Consider the following 20,001-nt stretch of genomic DNA (forward strand, 5'->3'; position numbering starts at 1 on the left):
GGTTATCTGGAAAGAAGTATTTCAGACGGCATCGTATGTTACACTGATGGCTCCCTTCTCGAAGGTCGAGCAGGTGCTGGTGTTTATTCTCGTGAGCTGTATCAGTCTTATTCACTAGGTAGACACTGTACCGTTTTTCAGGCCGAAATCTTTGCTCTTATGTGCGGAGTGCAATCAGCACTTCAGCAGCACGTAATGGGCAAAGTAATATACTTCTGTTCAGATAGCCAGGCTGCTATTAAAGCACTTGCTTCGGCCAACTCCAGGTCGAAGATAGTTATCGCTTGTCGAACTCAAATCGAGGAGCTGAATTCAGCAAACGCTGTTCACCTTCTATGGGTACCTGGTCATTCTTCCATCGCTGGAAATGAATTGGCTGATGAGTTAGCTCGCTCTGGAGCATCACATGACTTCATTGGCCCTGAGCCAGCTATTCCGATATCGAAGTGTTGGATTAAGCTTCAGATTCACACCTGGGCTGTCACTCAACACAGACAATATTGGAATAGTTTGGAGTCATGTCGTCAAACCAAATTGTATAGTGCTGAGCCATCTCTACGGGTGGCGAAGTATCTAACTAATCTGTCTAAGCAGAATTGCAGCATGCTGGTCAAAGCATTGACTGGCCACTGCTGACTCAGCTATCACATGGCGAATATTCAGCAAGCTGATTCATTTGCCTGTGATAGCTGTGAATCCGATTATGGAACTTCGTATCATTTGATATGTAACTGTCCAGTTTTCGCGCAACTGCGTTTCCGAGTATTCGGTAAGCACTTATTAAGTGAAACTGACTTCAGAAACCTGAATCTTCAGGATATTCTGTTGTTCTTAACCCGCTGTGGTAAAGAGCTATAGGCTCTCTTTCGCTTTATGCGTTATTACAGTGCCCTTTTCAGGGCGCTGTTTGAACCCATTGTGGTACGCTTGTGCGTTAGTACCCTCTTCCAGGGTATTTTTCCTATTTCCCTACCTGTCCCTATCCCCATCCAAATCCTTTTTCCTTCCTTTTCCCTCAGGTAGATGATGAAATAGGCTGTTATTTTGGCGATGGCACAAATGTCCCAAATGGAGGATAACGTGCCTCTGGAGCCGGCCTTCTGATACCTGATAGGTTTGATTCTGGATGCCAAACTGAACTGGAATGCTCAAATTGAGTCCGTGATCGGTAAGGCAACAAGTGCGTTCTGGTTATGCTCCAAAACTATTGGCAGGAAGTGGGGCTTGAAACCAAAAATGATAATGTGGATTTATACTGCCATAATCCGCCCAAAAGTGACGTATGCTTCGTTTGTTTGGTGGCCAAAAACAAAAGAGGCTACCACGCAATCAAAGCTTGCGAAAATCCAACGTCTTGCGTCCATTGCTGTTACAGGAGCGATGCGTAGCACTTCATCAAAAGCTTTAGATGCGATTCTCAATCTGCTACCTTTGCACGAGTACGTGCAATTAGAAGCAGAAAAGGAATTGCTGCGACTTAAACGAATTGAAAAGTTTATGCCAGGTGATCTTGTAGGTCACCTGAGCATTTTACAATACTTCCAAAATAGGCCAGTAATGAAAATGATTAAAGACTGGATGAAACCTGTGGAGAACCATGTTGTTCCTTACAAGTTGCACGAAACAACTGGTGCAGATTGGGAAGTCGGAGGTCCCACTGTTCGTCAAGGATCAATCAAATTCTATACAGATGGCTCAAAAGTTGGAATAAGAACGGGAGCAGGAATCTACGGCCCTGGAATACAAACATCAGTGGCGATGGGACACTATCCTACGGTGTTTCAAGCAGAGATTCTTGCTATTTTGAAATGCGCCAATATCTGCCTTGAGAGAAAATACAGATATGCAAATATTTGTATTTTCTCAGATAGTCAAGCTGCACTAAAAGCATTGTGCGCTTACAAATGTTATTCAAAGCTTGTCTGGGAATGCATTCTTTCACTGCGCAGGCTGTGCCAAGGGAACTCAGTAAACTTATACTGGGTTCCAGGTCACTGCGGCATTGAAGGGAATGAAATGGCAGACGAGCTTGCTAAAAGTGGTTCCAATTTACAATTTGTTGGTCCAGAACCATTCTGCGGAATATCAAACTGTACAATTAAAATGGATCTGAAATGCTGGGCTGAGCAGAGGGTGATATCCAATTGGATGGATGTCAAAAATTGCAATCAGTCAAAACGATTTATAACACCAAATGCTTATAAAACCAAAAAACTCTTAGAGCTCAACAAGAGAGCTCTATGTACATACACTGGCCTAGTAACTGGACACTGTCCGAGCAGGTATCACTTGAAAAATATTGGCCAGATTCAGAGTGATATCTGTCGTTTCTGTAATACGGAACGTGAAACCTCGGAACATCTGCTTTGCAGTTGTGGTGCTTTATGCATGCGCAGGCAAAGATTTCTAAATAGTGGTTGCTTGCAACCCAGTGAGATCTGGTCTGCAGAACCTGGGAAGGTCTTGGGGTTTATTAATTCCATTGCACCTGACTGGGAGACGACGCGTCGTGGCAGAAGCTGATTACTTGACACATGGTAATTAGCTGGCTAGATGCGAATATCAAAACGGGACATGCCACAAAAGTTCAGCTTATTGGACGCAGTGGCTTAAATTCCCCAACAGGGGAGGATAAAAAAAAAATGCTATAGCTGTTGCGGTGGTGTGCGCTGATTTTATCCCCCATATAAAGAATGATTAGAATGCGGCTTCAATTCCAAACCCCAAAACAAATTATTTTCTAAGAGTTATTCCCTTTGTATATGCATTTTCCTTTCATATTCGTTCTATGCCATATTCCTTTTCCCTTCCTTTTCAATGCTTCGGAGCGAAAACATCTCAGGCAGTCCAAATGCTAATTAAAAGCCGAAAGCTTTTGAGCAGCACAGCTAATGCTAATTCAAGGCAGTTATGCATTCGAACTACTTATGTAAGGCTGCAAGCAGTTGAAATGCTAAAAACGGTCTGTTGTTCGGCTTGTTCAAATGCTTAGTGGTTACCTGGGTATTGCTTGTTTTGAGCATATCCACCTTCCTTGATCTAATCAAAAGTTATGTACTGACAGGCTACCGTTTTCAATAAAAAAATATCATTACTTTAGCCAAACGAAATAAATTTTATTTTTATCATTCGAAACAGGTTCGTTAGCGTTTTACGTCAAAGTTAACGCTGCAGGCAATCAACATGTGCATACATTTTTTTTATTGTATTTATTTCAACTAATTTTTTTCTGATTATTTGAGTCAAGGCAAAATGTCTCAAGTAACAATTTTGATTTTATCGAAGTTTTTTAGCGATTCAAAAACCCCAAACATAAAACCATTGATGCCAACTTTAAAATCATCTCGAGTTCTAATATGCCTCCATAAGCCCACGTTCTGGCTAGTTGGCCCAGTCTGACGATCTAAAGAACTTTCGTATGCAAACCGGCTAAAGATTTCGGGTTGTATCATAGTTTTATCGTATCCCCGATACAACCTTCTAAATAAAACCATTTTCTGACTTGTCAAACATTTGTTTTGTTTATTTCTCACTAATGTTCGATCTTCAGAATAAATTATATAATATGTTTGGTTTTCTATACAGCAATCAATTGGAAAGATGTCGATCAGTCGATCTGGAATTCAGATTTGTTTTCCTATTTAATACTTGTTAGGAGACATGCCACGGGATATTTGTGATGAATATGACTGTGATAATGACAAAAAATAAGTGCTTCACACAAAGTGTGCATTAATTGGAAGTTAAATGCATTTAATTTTCTCGATGGAATTAGGTTAAAAGGGTTTTTCAACATAGCGGAGTTTCAAAGACATTATGTATTTTTTTCTGAAAATAAGCATGACGGAAATGTATTGAATCGTTAAGTTTGATCTCAAGCTGTACGTAAAATCATTTAGTAATGATTTTTTCTGTATTTACATAAATTATCCCGGCTAGGCGACATATTTTTCTGATAAAACTCTGTGTTTCTGATGATTACTCCAATAGGACCAACCCTCCTGAGGTGGTCATATCTGAGCTCATGACAGCGGTTTTATCACAGCATTTTTTGGTCTATGTTACGGCCACGAAATCTTTTGTTGGTTTTATGCATTGCCTCACAGTTTTGTGTATTTGTTTACAAAAAAATCTCTCCGACATCAACCGTAAACGAAAGTTTTATTGGAAAGGTATAGAATAAGTGCTAAAACCAATCCATGACTAATTGCTAGTCTTTAACTGAAGATGTTTATAGCAGAAGTTATATGATAGTTTTATGGAATACCAAAGGTGCAAAGTAAAAAAAACTACCACATAAAACTAATATAGAACAACTAGCTTTTTCACATGCTCGTATAAAACCAGAATAAAACATGAATAAACCTTCACGGCATGCTGATTGTTACTTGGGGTGGACCATTCTTAATTAAGGGTTTCCTGAGGAATGGTATTGGGACAAATTTGTAGAATCGTTGGAAAGATATGATTGATGAATGTTTGTATGTAAACATTTGGCAAGAATTGTCATTTTTTCGGACTTATCTTGAATGAATTTGTTGTCTTAAAATGCATTACTATTTCATCACTCTTCACCTGTTTAAAATTAAGTTTGTTTCTAATCTTGTTCATAGGGTTCTGTATCAAGGCATTCCGGAAGGACACGCGCGAAAAGTTTTTCATTAACGTGTGTCAAACCGATGGTATTCCGGCACCGGAGGACATTACCGAGGACCAACTGATGGCCATTCTGAACGATGGCAGCCCCAGTTCATTTAAAATTCCCATGAGCATCACCCAGCCGCGATTTATGAAAGACCACGTGGATAAACAGTGCCAAGTGTGTGACATTGCAGTAAATTCGAAGTTTTTCAAGAAAATTGAGTCCGGTGGGTTGATGCGAGATTTTCTGATTACGATCGTGTTGGAGGGAATCGATTCGAAGTATAATATCGTCCTCGACGAGACCGATTGGCGCTTGCTGAAGAACAAAAAGTTCGTTGACAAACTGACTGCCCACAACATCCAAAACCGAGACGTAAAAACGGTCCTGGAAAGCTACAAGCATCCAACGGAAAGCGATCTGCATAAGATAAAGGAACTGGAAACGCCATCGCTGCTGGGTAGCGAAAAGCCGAAAAAGAAGCTAATTGAAGAGATTGATCCGGTCACAATCAAAACGATGAAAGACGTCAGAAATAAGCTCTCCGGCAAGGATGAGTACGTGCCGGATCCCACGAAGGTGGCTATTTCACAAGCTGCTTCCAAGAAACCGGACTGTCGACTGTTCCGTCAGCCAGCGAGTGGTCGGGTGAAGACACTGATTGGGGAGTTCTACTTGCCAGAATGCGTAAGTTGGTCTTGTAGTTGAAAGTTACACTATTGATGATATGAAATTTTTACAGACTTCGGTCAAAGAAATCACCTTGGATATTGGAGAGGACAGAATCCTTCTGGAAGCCAGGAAGAAAGGTTACCTGCTGGACGCATTTGTAGACTACCAGATTGATGGAGGTCGTGTAAGCGCCCAATTCAATACCGAAACAAAGGTAAGATTTTGGATTATGTTTTTGTTGAATTCATCATCGCAAACGTACTGCTTTCAAAGACAATATGCTAGCTTTTAGTTCTATATATATATTTAAAAATATAACTTAATGTTTTCGAGCAGTTGGAGTGCATATTTAAGAAATGCCATAGTATAACAGTTTATAATTGTATGTTGTCATAGGAATCTTGCAAGCAACCAGGAGACTGAAGCCTGAATCGAATTTTTCAAAACGACCCCATGTTTGAATACCTAAGTTGGTATACGACAAAAATAGTTTGCTTCTCGAAGTAAACGGTTCGTTTCACTACAGTCTTTATATACACAGTCTGGCGGATAGAACTATCGGAGCCAATTGGATCGGAGCCAATTGGATCGGAGCCAATTGAACTTGACATTTCGAGAGAGATTGAATATGAGGGAGTATTGTATCCGTAAAGATAATAAACAAAACACGAAGTCTGTTGAGAGCTTGAACTTTTTCTAGTGTTGCTGGTATTTTTGGTTAGCAACTCCAGTAGCCAGTTCTTAGGATTTTCTATACGCCAGATTGTATATATAGTGACTGTACGTTTCACTCCCTGCTAATACGTTATAGACCTGCAAGAGTTACCCTTGCAACCGATCCACAAATGAAACAAAACTTAGGCCCGAGGAACATTAAAAATATCAACAAGAACCGACGTATCATACTGATGGTAGAAAGAACAGTATGTTGTTAATGAATGGTGGGAGTTGAACCCGCAACTTCGTATTCACTATACCGGTGCTTTAACATCCCAAGTAACCATAGTAAGCATTTAAAATAGCATTCCTTCAGCATTATAGTAGCCTCTACGACAAGGCGTTTAATGCTAATTAGCCGTATATGCGTCTATAGTGCTACCTCACAGCAGGTTTTGGCAAAATAACGGGCTGTCTTAGTGCTATCCCTTCAGGAACGTCGTGACGAAATGTCAAAGAAGCGTAACGCATCGTCGAGCAAAAAAAAAAACAAAAATAGATTGACGTCTGCTTCTCGTTATCTCAGCCTGCTTCCCCGCTTCATCGTCCTTCCATATTCCAGCCGGTGCTAGGTAGTACTTTTTTTGCGGATTTTTGTAGTGATGTAGGTTTGAACTTACGATCCGGAGATTGATTAATCATATCTGCTTCGGATTCTGCTGCTCCTGATCCACGATGCTAAAGCTGTCCCGGTGGCGTGCGTTGATTTAATCGCCAATATAAAGAATGATTCGATTAACAGCTTCAGATTCAACATCCAAAACTTGTTTTCATTGAGATATTTCATTGTGGTAGAGCATTACGATCCCTTCTTTTAAATATCTGTGGAATATGATTGTTTCTTCCCTCTTTCAAACAATCCTATGATCCACCAAAGCATCCACCTATTCGGCACATATTTTCCGACGAAATGATAAATAATTGGCAATTTTTTGATGGTCAAGTTCCCAATCCAATCCAGCTGCAGTAATGTTTTCTTTTGTGCTTTTGGATGAGTAGGGGAAAATGAAGAAACAAATAAGATGCACAAATTTGTAAACAGAAGCATAGGCTCTGTAAGAGAGAGACAAAATGTGTTACCAAATGCGTAACATATCTCCCAACCTTTTTGCTCCTAGCATTTGAAGAGCAGTTGAAAAGCATTCTGTATGCTCCCAAGTGAAACCACTTCAAGCAGTTGAAATGCTAATTAACAGCCGAAAGCTTTTGAGCAGCTCAGCTTATGCTAACTCAAGGCAGCTATGCATTCGAACTGCTTATGTAGGGCAGCAAGCAGTTTAAATGCGTAATACGGGCTGATATACGGCTTATTCAAATGCTTAGTGGTTACATGGGATACCACGCCACAGAGCAGGTTTAAACTGATTCTGGGGAATATAGAAAGCCCAGCTGAATCTGATCTCGGATGAAGTAATTTGACTCTTCAAGAATAGTAGATGCTGATAACAGGCTCTAAAAGCATTCATTACCAAATGTATATTTTATGACCAAAAAATAAAAGAGGCATTAAACATTGTTTTAAATTGTATTTTCGTTTGTTCAATTGAAACAAATGTGTGAATGCGGGCTTAGTGATCTAATGGCTACCGTTTCTAATTCGTATGCAGAAGGTCCTGGGCTCAATCCCTGGTCTGTCCCTTTCCTTCTACTTTGTATCTTTCTATGTACTTTCTCCGTCATCTCTATTAATACAACTCATGTATATTCATATGTTCGTTCGGGAGCGGGACATTTGGCATAAAATCATTTGGCATTAGGTCGTTTGGCATAAGGTTAGTTGGCATAAATACATTTGGCATAACGGTCATTTGGCATAATGGACATTTGGCATAACCGAAATGCACCCTTCTTTATTATGCCAAGTGTCCATTATGCGAAATGTATTTATGCCAAACGGCCTTATGCCAAATGACTTTATGCCAAATGACACAGACCCGCACATCTATGTATCAGATAACGCCTTCGAGTTATGCAATCAAGCGAACTGTGCCGCACACCTCCAGAATAATAAAACACACAGTTCTTTCACCTTACACCCATCCACGCACCAATGTGAGACCTTCTGCCAACCATATCCCACCAACACTCCGACATCCGCATGAATTTGTGCAGACGCAGAGGTATATTCGATCTGATGTTGATACAAACGATTGCGATCATCACTTCCTTCCCCTTCCCCACATTGACCTGCAACCTCACGTGGCAGGCGCCATGTAGCCTAAAATAAAAGATTACCAACGCTCAAACACTGAAGATGCCTGCTAATCCCCGGCAGATAGGTATCTCATTGGTTCCTTGTGTGAGTATAGCTGGTCTGGCAATACTAGAGTAGCATCTACACGGACGGTCAATCATACTCAAGCTCAAGCTCAATTGATCCGAGAGACGAACCAGCCAAGGGCTGAAAGTCTCTTTAATAAAGACAAATCAATCAATCAATCAATTTATCCACATGTATGTGTATTCAGTTGATTATTTCTGTGTTTACAAAAAAATAGTCATATAGTTTTGAAAAGCAGTAGGTATAGAAAAGATGTTCTGAAACCATTAGATACACGTTGTAATATTTTAACTGTTTTTGATGTCTGATATTTACAGATGCTCAACGTAATTATGCCAGTTGTCAACCAGCGTGCTTGAATCAGCCAGAAGGATTTATCTGACATTTTCCTAAATCAATATGGTAAGGTAAGAAATAATCATTAAGTTTCCTTATTGTAAAACGAACAATTATTCGAGGTAGAGGAAAAGAAAGCCTATTTTAAGATGGATTTTCACAATAAGATCGTGGAGTCAGTGGAATAATGGATTGAATTATTTTATTCTAATAGGCGAATAGTAAATATTATTTACTAATTATGCAACTTGACTGTTTCGTGGCTACCAAGGTCGAGCATGCAAGAATTTCACAACATAAATGTATAAACAAAAAATAAAAAAATAACAAGCTGAACAACAAAATCGAACTGTTTGGAATACTCATTGTAAAAATTACACATTTTTAGTACCGTCGACATCTGGTTCGTCTTCCTCACTGTCGTCTTCAACTTTGTGTCCCAGATTCTTCAAAGTGTGTCGGTAGCTCCTCATTTTGTTCTCTTGATCGGTTAGCAATTCCATCAAATCCTCCTGATCCTTCTGCAGCTTTTCCAGATCACTTTTGCCCTCTTCAGCTGACTTTTCCGCCTCGGTGACCCGCTGTCTGAGCTGTTCTATCTCGTTCAAAAGCCGTCTATTCTCTGCCTCGAAATAGCTAGCACGGGATTGCTGATCCTGCTGCTGAATGGTAACCGCCGCCAGCTTGCTTTCGAGGGCTTCCACCTGATGGTTTACGTTTTCGCCTTGAGTGGGAAGCAAATGGAATGGAGACTGCTGCTGTTGGCTTTTCTGCAGATCCGATGCAGCCTGTAGCTGTGCCTTGAGCAGTATATTTTGATCCGACAACTGAGCGTTGGTGTTTTGCGCTTGTTCAAGTTGTGCCTAAGGATAATTAAATTATTTATTAACGATATTTTAGTATTAATGATAAACCAAGTTTTCCGGAAAGTGTTTTAACTATAAAATAGGATGATACGTGCAATGCTGTATCCTACGGCCCATAAGGCAAGGGAGGAAGCTTTTCCCGTTCACAGAGGGAGACAGCTAAAATAGGTTTGACAATAAACTCGACCAATACAAAATATTACATCATTGGGCAGACCTAAAGGTGTTAGTTTTCAGGTAATGATTTACTATGTTAAACATACCTTTAATAGCATATTTTCCGTTTCAAAGTTTCTCATTTGCTCCTGAAGTTTCTGCAAACGGCTATCTTGATCCCGTATGATGTCCTTGTACTGACCAACCAAACCGGAAGCTTCTTGACTAAGCGTCAGCTCGTTGATGTTGTCTGCTCCGCTACCAAAGCCATTTACCGTTATTGTTATGGCGGCTAAAAGCAAGAAAAAGTATTAGAAACTTAATCAGTAACTAAGAAATTTTCTTTCAATTGAACTCTCACATTCCAGTGCCTTGAACAGTTTGCAGAACTCGTAGTCCAACAGTAGATCCGAGCTGGATCGTATTCTAATCTGTGGCTGCTTGGCCGAGCGGCTGTAGTTCTCGTGTTTGGACACTTCGCCTAACTTGGCACTGTACGTTTCCAGTCCGATGCGTTTGACCAACAGTTGGCAAAGATCGTCCCGCTTGTTACTCTGGACGCTGTTGTCATTGAATTGGATGCAGATTCCCATCAAAAAGGCGCAGAGTCCTTGAATAAGATACTCGTTATCATCATGCTCGTTGGCAGCTATTTGTGCGATGAGATAGGCTACACTTCCCGGCGAGGATAGGAATGTTTTGACGGCCAGCTGACAGTGACTTAGCCAAACGGCTAGGAGCATGAGCAGAGCCACCTTGCTTTGGAATTTACAGTTAGCTTGCTGTAGAAGTTGTGTGCACTGCTGGAGGAGAGAAACTGGAGTACTTCCCACCGAAGTGGCCAGTAGCACTCGAAGCAGTTGTTCCTTTTGTGTTGGGTTTTCGAGTAGGGCATGTGCCAAGGAAATAGCTGAAAACCAATTGGAGAGCGGATCGGTACTGAAGAGACCACCGCATAACAGTTGACCTGAAGTGAGGGACGAAATTTGCGCAGTCGAGGGCAGCAGTGTTTGAACGAGCGCATTTTGACCCGCTTCATTTTTGTATAAATAACTCTGGAAGCAATACAGTACAGCACAGCGTAACGGTAGAGGCTGTTTCTCGTTGACCATCGACATCAGTAGAACAATCAGTGCAGGTCGTGGCGGATTACTGGGAGCCATTACGGAATTGAAATATTCCTGGTTATTCACATCTCCGCGGATAACTTCCGCCACTGTGTTGATCGTTTCCGTGAGAATATCTGGCGATACTCCACTACCCATGATGATGTTACACAAACCTTCCAAAAGTCCTGAACTTCGCATGGCTTTCTGACAAGATGTGACGACATGCTGGGAATTATTAGGACTGACCAATGCTCTTACAATCTGCAGCATGCGTAACATATTCGATATCTTCTGCGGGGTCATACCGATTTCTTCCTGTTCCGGTGGAATAACAAACATTGGCGCCAGCCGTTGAATATAAGATCCTTCCTTGAAAAATTGTTGATTGCTTGGGTTGTTCTTCAGTAAATTCAACATCAACAGCAAGCAATCCTCTACGACGATTCCACCATCTAAGTTTCCTTCCTCTTTGATCACATCAAACAACCTGTCGAAAGCATTCTCGAAAGCCACAATCTTCTGGATGTTGGCATTCCCTTTTGTTAGCTGAATTAACAGCAGTAGAGCATCGTTTCTGATCACCTCCCGACTGTCAATCAGTAGGTCCATCAGTTTCGAAACGCCCATCGGGCTGACCAGAACAATTTCCTGAATCTCCTTGGGCTTGTTCGCCAACAGCTCGGTCAACAGCTTAATTGCTGACCATCGTACTCGAAAGTCATACTCCTCTAAGCAGTTCAACACCAGAGTAACATTTTCAACCGACTTTATGAATATTTCCGTAAATTGCTCTCCAATGTGCACGGTTATATTTGGATTATCAGCTTCCTCTTCAAATGGTTCCCTCGATGTAACGTGACACAGTGTGTCCAAGCAGTACCCTATAATCTCCGGATCGGCACGGTCCATTTCCATCACTTGCAACAGCGCTGGAAATCCCTGAACACCCACCTCCACACGATACTTCTTCGAGAGGGCCCTCAGCGCTCGGCAAGCATCCCGCCGGTCTTCCAACAACGTCGACGAGCTGACACGCTCCACTAATCGTTCCACCTAGTACGACGAGAGAGTGATAAGACAGAGCAATGAAACATACTGCGATAAGTCCACCAAGCGAAGCTCTCTCAATACTTACGGTTTCAGCTCCCGTTGGAAGGGTGCCGGGCTCTTGCGAACCCAGCACCGTTTGGAGGCCACTTTTCAGAAAGTTCATTAATCGTCTTCAGCCGCAGCTATCTGGTGGTAGATAATTTTGTTGAAATAAGCAGCAATTTCACGTTAAAACTAACAAGTTGGGAAGCAATTTAAAAAGTCCTGCATCAGGAAAACTTACACGTCAATATTTTCTCTGATTTGTTTTGACGTTTGGAAACACCCACTCGCGCAATTTTACCCACTGATGCACTACACTGCGAACCCGGCATTACTCTTTAAAGAGTGAAAAGTACCCTTTTTTTGCAGATGTATGGAGCTGTCAAAATAAAGAGTACTTAAAATTTTTGAATAAAGAGTAATTTTTGCTCTTTTTCAAGTTTCAAGTGTTAACTCTCTAAAGAGTGAAAAATGTGTTTAGGTTTACGCTTGCGAGGATGCACAACAGGAGCTGTTATTTATAATGTGTATTGCACTTACTTTATGTTAATGTATCTTAGAGTGCTATCAAATGATCATTAACAATCATTAGCCGCTTGCGCGCAAGGACGCGCAAGCGTACGCGCAACTGCGCGATCAATGTTATAAAAACAATAAACAAGAGCCTGGACGCTCTCTTCTGTAAACAGCAATCAAGCGTACAACAAGTAATTTATTTAACACCCGTAGAAACCCCCCAAGTGATTATTAATTAATAACGTTGGTTTGGCCTTACGATTGTTACGTCGGTATTACTAGTGTCCTCCCGTCTGCTGGACTAAAGTGGTCCCGGATCTTCAAATTCAATAGTGGCGACGAGGGAAAACGGCGCACCGGAGTTATTTCTAGTGCGTGAAGAAAGCGGAGCGGCGGAGCATTATTCGGCGCACCCGAACACAATTTTTATTACTCCGGGCAATTTACCTTCCGCGACTGGAATTGCATCGGAAGGACCGGCGGAGTTAATTGGATGCAATTAGGGAGAGGATGATCCCGACGGGCAACAAAAAAAAAAGTGAGGCAATAGGGCACTGCACTGTTTTGATTTTGTATGAGATTTTGACGTTTCGTGGCCTTGTTGTTTACAAAATTTCTGTAAGAGTGAAAGAGAAGGAGATAATTTCATGCACTGCCCTATAGTGATTTAAAACCGTAAGTGAAAAGTTACTGTGGGAGTGATTTTCGGCGGGTAATTTTCGGTGCCATCACCATTTGTTTTGGTCAAGCGCAATAGAACAATTGCTATTGGCAGTGTCCTTTTTCACAGCTGCTCAACTCATTTAGTGAAAGGTAACATTTTATTGTTTGATAAACTTTTAAGTGTGTCTTTTCTTTGTTTTGAGAAATCAGGCATCTTCGCAGCAGCAGCAGGAATAACGCGGATCGCTTAGCTGATACTGCCGGACAGTTTGTTGGGGGTTTGGCCTACCTTCTTCTTCACCGCTGGGTGGCGGGTGGTGCTGGTCCTTGGCACCGTGGTAAGAGTGACATATATAGATCGGGTGAGTAACGAACATTTTAGTGCGACTTGTGTTTGAAGAATAGTATTTCAAATTGTTGCCTTTACTTTGATTGAATGGCACTGTTGCAGAAATTTTGACGTAGGACTACGCTAGAAAAAATTCGTGGTTAAAACTTTTTAATATTTTGAAATTTGATTGCAATTAGTGTTGTAAAACTGTGAAGTGTATTTTTAAACACCAAATTAGTGTTATTGCTTATTTTGGCAAGTATGTCCTATGTGATAAATCCCAATATTGAAGCCTACCGAAAAGGTCAATCTTTTGCTTCATGGAATCGTCGTTTAACTTTTTATTTTCGAGTCAACAAAGTCAATGAGGAACAAAAGAAAGATCAAATGTTTCTTTTAGGTGGAGATTACCTTTTTAGTGTTGTGGACAAATTGTATCCGACCGAAGCTATGTTAGACGAGGTGTCTTACGAAATTTTAGTTCAAAAGCTGAAGGAAAAACTTGATAAAACTGATTCAGTTTTACTACAAAGGTATAATTTTAGTAAGAAAGTGCAACAACCTGGAGAAAATTCTAGTGATTTTGTTTTTTCGCTTAAAGCTTTGGCGGAACATTGTGAATTTGGTGACCAAAAGAATCGACTTATAGTTGATCGTATTCTTGTTGGTTTAACTGATAATTCCCTTAGGCATAAACTTTTTACTGAAGATAGTTCCAAAATGACATTAGAGCAGATTGAAAACATTATCACTTCTTGGGAAATGGCGGATATTCACACAAAAACTTTAAAGAACAAAGACAATGATGACTTAGTGGCTTCAATTTTTAACAGATATTCTTTTTCTAATGGAAGACAATTTGCTGAACGAGAGGTAAGAGAAAGTTCCCATGGTTTTCGTGGTGAGGTAAATAGTAGTTATGGTTTTCGATCTGCGAAAGATCGCTATCGCACAGCAGCATACAAATTCCAGCCACCTAGGCGTCGAGATTCACCAGCTGGTACTTTTCGTCAAAGAAGAAAAATGGATGACACACAATGGGCAATGGATCAACCTATCTGTGACTACTGCGGACGAAGAGGACACCTACGAAGTAAGTGCTACAAAGTGAAGGACAATTTAAGCGATGAAGAAGTCAACCACATTCCTGAGGCGGTTACCGATGACGCAAACAGGCTGTCCGAGGAAGTTGACAGGCTAATGACCATCGATTGTGGTTCGGACGGTAGTGATTCAGTTGAACTAGAGTGTATGCATGTTTCTTCTATTGGAAAAAGTGATCCCTGTCTGTTGAATGTCACTATTGAGGGCAATCCTGTACAAATGGAGGTTGACAGTGGTTCTTCAGTTACAGTGATGGACAAAAGTTTATTTTCTTCTAAATTTAACATCCCTTTATCAAAAAGCACAAAACAACTTGTAGTGGTCAATGGTTCCAGATTAAAGGTGTCTGGAGAAGTGGAAGTTAAAGTTGAACATAATGACAAAATAGCAAATTTACATCTTTTAGTGATTGATTGTGATTACCAGTTCATTCCTTTACTGGGTAGACCGTGGTTGGATGAATTTAGTCCCAACTGGAGAAATTTTTTTGGTGATTTGATGCCAGAGAACAATATTTTGAAAACTCAAAACAAAGCACTAATTGCTAATAATAATACAAAATTTTCTGACATGGTTGTCAAGAATTCGACAAAAACTGAAAAATATTTTGAATCCGACTTGATTTTAACTCGTGAAGTGCCTGTTTTAAAACATTTTTATGACGTTCCCTTTTATTTTCGGGAGATTATTTTCAAATGTGATAATAGGTTTAATACAGAGATGTCAATTATTACTATTGAAACAAAAGCCCAAGCAACTGCTAGTATTTTGGACAAAGTTAAGGAACCGATAATTTCAACGCTTGTTTTGTTGAACGCTGTGCAAACCTTGAACAACAGTGCTGCCGTAATGGGTAATGCTGATGTTTGCTTACGACTTCATTCGATAGTGTCTGTTGCTTTGGAGAACGATCAAGAATTTGAGAAAAGCTTGAAGTTTGAGAACAACTTACTGGTAATTTTACTAGATATTGCAAAGCGGACAAGGCGTTATACGTTGTTTCATCAGCTTCTAAACCTTTTACACCATTATTGGTACGCCGACATTGAAATGTTTGTTGTTGCTTGTACTAGTTTGGCAATACTTCCAAAACTGAAAACTATTACAAAATGTAAACCTGCTGAGACACCATTTGATGAGAAACATACAATTGATTTTCCATTCATGTACATAGCCTTCTTATTGTTGGTAAGGAGTTTCTCTAAATGGGTAGAGGTAAAGTGTGTAGTGAAAACTTCATTAAAACTTATTGATTGTTTTGGATTGCCAGACTTAATGTCGGACGATGGATTCTCTTTCAACACATATTCAATTTACACATGTATACAAACACGAACGCTGAACAATACTTCATACAATACTGCTGAAAATGGCTGGAGAGAAAGACTAGTAGAAAAGGTAAAACAAGTGTTTGGGAATTTTTCCTTGATTTTAGAAATGATTGGTTTGAGTGCTGAAATCCAGATATTTTTAATTTTTATTGGTTTTAAAATCAATTACGTGACGTTGGAGGTTTATTTTCCTTCCATAAAGCAATTTGGTTATAAGCATGATTTCCCACATTTTAGTGTTTCTACGTGTTTTTTAAAATGCTTTACAACAATATTATTACAGACTATAAATAGGGCGACCCAAGAGGCGACCTCTATCGCACATCCAACCCGAGACTGGTTCGTTGAACGACGAGGGCCGAAGCAACCGAGGCTATCGATTCAAGCGTTCAAAACTGGTCGGTCGATGCTGACTGTTGAGGAACCTGGAGGAGTAATCGCAGAAGGAAACGATGTCTGGCAATTACCAGATCGGAGTAATAACGAAGAAATGAGAGGCAATAGTGGTGATATAGTAGTGCGTAGGAATAAGAAAAGAAAATTCATAATGCTAAAGCTTAATCGCCTATATTGGCATTCGAACATATTCAACCAAACAAGAAAAAGAAAATGTATATCAAATATGGTTAGGCTTACTGGCCTACCCAAGCTTTCGAGAATAGTTAGTGTACCAAGAGTTAGAAATAGTTGGATTTTGAATAACTGTTCAATCGATAGTTTGTTCTTCCCGAAGGGGGAAGGACTAATGTGTATTGCACTTACTTTATGTTAATGTATCTTAGAGTGCTATCAAATGATCATTAACAATCATTAGCCGCTTGCGCGCAAGGACGCGCAAGCGTACGCGCAACTGCGCGATCAATGTTATAAAAACAATAAACAAGAGCCTGGACGCTCTCTTCTGTAAACAGCAATCAAGCGTACAACAAGTAATTTATTTAACACCCGTAGAAACCCCCCAAGTGATTATTAATTAATAACGTTGGTTTGGCCTTACGATTGTTACGTCGGTATTACTAGTGTCCTCCCGTCTGCTGGACTAAAGTGGTCCCGGATCTTCAAATTCAATAATTTAGAGATCATTTTCAAAACCAGAAATAACAAGTAAGTATAATAATCCATTTCGTTGTACATTCTGTTTGTGATTCTATGATCGTAAAGAATATCATGATTTATTTACAGGATACACTCAAAGATGGTTTTTCGTCGGAAACAGGTTGTCACCAAAGGATTGCTTCACTCCCGGTAGCCTTGGCGTAGCGGCAGCGCATAAAATTCAAATTTCTTCCAAAATAAGTGCTTATTTTTATTTTGAAATAAAGTTGTTATTATGCTTACTAGATTTCAATGCTTGCAGTTTTCATTTTTCATTAATTCATTCATTTATAAAAATAATAAAAATTAAAAAGAGTTAAATTTACCCATTTTTTCACGCGAAATGATTATGGATAATGGGTAAAATTTACTCGCTGAATTGACGTACGAGCGCTTTACTCTTTAAAGAGCAAAGGCCGTTTACTCTTTTTAAGAGTTCACCTACACGGTAAAAACTCTGCACGCTAGATGTAAGGGAAAAATCCCTTAACTATTCAATGTCGTAATCAACATGATCAGAAGTGCTTTTCCTTTGAGATCGCAATGCTGTCAGTGTTGATTTGAGGACCAAAACAAACCCACCAGAGAAATCAACAGAAAATCCCTTCGATTTGCACTACTGTAAAAAGCAATACGATCCAAAGTGAAAAGTTGTTGATTTGGTAATGATTGTTTTGGACATGAAAGTAAATATAGATGACAGGCGGTAGAAAGTGCTTCGCTTCGATTCGCACCTCTCTAACAGATGTGATGCAGTGTAGTGGTAAAATAGTTGATCGTGACTCTAAAGGTCCTGGTATCGAATCTGGGTGCGGCTGTACACGTTTTTTTAAATTTTAGTTTTGAAATCAAAACATTGCCAACAACGAATTGATGTGAAGTTACATTAAAATTGAAGAGGCATTGGATGTTCTTTGTTAAATGATATGTAATTGATAACAAACTGATTGAACAGTAGTGCGAATTCAAGTGCCAATCAGTTTATATCACAGTGCAGATTTTTTACCGTGTAGTTACTCTCAAAGAGGGTACTTTTTCACCCTTTAAAGAGTACTTTGGTTTCTCAGTGTAAAGGACGTTTCTGTAATCTAACTGGTCAACATTAAATATTTTTCATATTAAAGTTTTGCTTTCGTCGCATGCAGTTCTAGATTGAGTTGAAATAAGGGCGAAAGTAACATGGCGATTTCTCTTCATCGACTCTCTCTTCTGCAAATTAAAGTCAGGCCAAACATGTCTAAAGGTCCAATCTGCAGAAGAGAGGCTCTCTTTGGTTTCCCTCTCTTTCGTTAATATCTCAGCTGTTTATTTGTATTATGATTGTCTCCTTGCATTGAACGATGATCAAAACAATCGTCTTTGGATTTGAACTGCAAAAATAGTTGAAAAGTGTACCATTACATTGCAATAATTGAAAGAGAAAGTGAACAAAGAGAGCCTCTCAAATGCAGATAGGACCTATTGAAATGTTTGGCCTGAAGTGACAAGATGCAAATTCAATCGAACTTTTTTACACTTAGACGCTAGATTGCATCGCAACCTAGCGATTTATGACCAAAAAATGCAACCAAACTTGCATCTTGTCACTTTAATTTGAAGAAGAGAGAGTCAATGAAGAGAACTCGCTCATGTTACTTTCGCCCTTATTTAAACTCAATCTAGAGTTTATAAACTTACGCGCAGCTTCATCCTAGCTGATGCCAATCAGGAAACAAACTCCATCATTGCGTGCTACACAGAGCACGTTTCCATTGAGTTCTACTAAAAAACTTCATGAAACTTATGAGCCGTTTTACGAGACGTTTCATAGATGATCACTCATTTCATGAATGAAAATTGGACAGAAGGTCGTGTCGTAGCCTTTGAGTGTTAACATATCAACAATGTTGTCGTATCGTAAAATAGACTATAGGTAATTCCAACGGAAGCTAACGATCCCTCCGCATCTGGTGGCAGGAATGAGAACCTTATGAAAAACGGGGCTCCTCCAAAATTTCACATGCCGTAGCATAGGCAAAGTGCACTTTTTTCACTTTTTCATATCGAATTCCCTATCGTAGAGAAACAAACGAGCACTTTTTGAAAAGAAAATCTAATTCTCTTTCAGATGCGCTTAGATCCGGTAGGTACTTACGAACAACTTATGTGATTAATTTGAGGAGCTCTTGCTATGCCTCCGGCGGGCAATTGGGTTTATAAATTAAGAAAAACTCAACGATTTTATATTTTTAAACGAAAGAGCACTTTTTTCTGGGCCACTATGATTTTTTTCAGATTTTTAGAGCTTTATTTTGATACCTAAAATCACTTTCAAAGAGATTTTTCCAAATCACCTTTTGACAGCTGGGCAACTGTTTGACAGCTACGCCCAGTACAAAATCAGACGAGGGGTGATTCATCAAATCGCTCCCATACAAACTTCAAATTGATTTTTAAATAGATTCCCGGGCACCAAAATTCATGAAAATTTGGATTTCGGCTCAGTTTGACATGCAGATTCAGAATATGGAATTATCTCAATACCGCTAAAGATGCCAATCTTCCGGATTTTTTGTTAGCTGGTCAATCCGGTGTCTGTCGCCATGGGCGTCGAGATTGATGATAATAGAAGCCATTACCAATGGAAAATAGCAACCACCAAGGCAAAATATGAGTTAATATTGAAAACGAAAAATTGAATTTTTGATGTAAACAAACGATTTTCACCTTATCTCACTTAGCGCCTCTACAATTGAGGGTCATCCAAATTCACCTATTGGAAGAAATCCATAATACGCGGAAGAATAAAGCTGCAGTTTTATGGATTTCTTCCAATAGTCTATTTAACGAAAATAGACTCCATGGAGCTCGATCTGAATAGGTTGTACAGTCCCGATTCGCTGGTTGGGTCACGACTGCGCCCCGATTAGCGAATCGTGTTCGTTCGTTGGGGCAACTGACAACTGATCAAAATGCTCTAGACACACGCAAGTGACGAGAAATACGTCAAGAAACACTCACATATTTGCGCAAACGTTCTGTATACAGGAGCTGTGATGCGACGGCGCTCAGACGTCAAACTTGTTTTGACATCTATTTTGATATTGACAG

At 39.9% G+C, this 20,001-nt stretch overlaps 2 protein-coding genes across 2 annotated transcripts in view; one reads left to right on the top strand and one right to left on the bottom strand.

The window, feature by feature from the left end:
• The window catches only part of LOC109400297 (PIH1 domain-containing protein 1), a 43,117-nt gene extending 34,356 nt beyond the window's left edge, over positions 1-8,761 (top strand). Inside the window, exons 3-5 of the mRNA XM_019672789.3 lie at positions 4,614-5,329; positions 5,385-5,528; positions 8,630-8,761. Of these exons, the coding sequence (XP_019528334.3) occupies positions 4,614-5,329; positions 5,385-5,528; positions 8,630-8,671 (902 nt within the window). The 3' untranslated portion in view covers positions 8,672-8,761. The remainder of the gene's footprint in view (positions 1-4,613; positions 5,330-5,384; positions 5,529-8,629) is intronic.
• A 72-nt stretch (positions 8,762-8,833) lies between these two features.
• LOC115254141 (general vesicular transport factor p115) lies at positions 8,834-12,147 on the bottom strand. Its single transcript, XM_029868974.2, has 5 exons — positions 12,113-12,147; positions 11,915-12,015; positions 10,032-11,832; positions 9,778-9,962; positions 8,834-9,511 (listed from the first exon to the last, which is right to left on the bottom strand). Exons 2-5 carry the CDS (start codon positions 11,990-11,992, stop codon positions 9,023-9,025), a joined length of 2,553 nt encoding a protein of 850 aa, XP_029724834.2. The 5' UTR covers positions 11,993-12,015; positions 12,113-12,147; the 3' UTR covers positions 8,834-9,022.
• Between the last annotated feature and the right edge of the window lie 7,854 nt (positions 12,148-20,001).

Source organism: Aedes albopictus, chromosome 2 (assembly GCF_035046485.1).
Source record: "Aedes albopictus strain Foshan chromosome 2, AalbF5, whole genome shotgun sequence".
Taxonomy (NCBI): Eukaryota; Metazoa; Arthropoda; class Insecta; order Diptera; family Culicidae; genus Aedes; species Aedes albopictus.

Coding starts and splice junctions, on each gene's coding strand:
- LOC115254141 (XM_029868974.2), bottom strand. CDS start 11,992: ATGAACTTTCTGAAAAGTGGCCTCCAAACGGTGCTGGGTTCGCAAGAG. Junction 9,963..10,031: donor ACTGTTCAAGGCACTGGAAT/GTGAGAGTTCAA, acceptor TCTTGCTTTTAG/CCGCCATAACAATAACGGTA. Junction 9,512..9,777: donor CGGAAAATATGCTATTAAAG/GTATGTTTAACA, acceptor AATTATCCTTAG/GCACAACTTGAACAAGCGCA.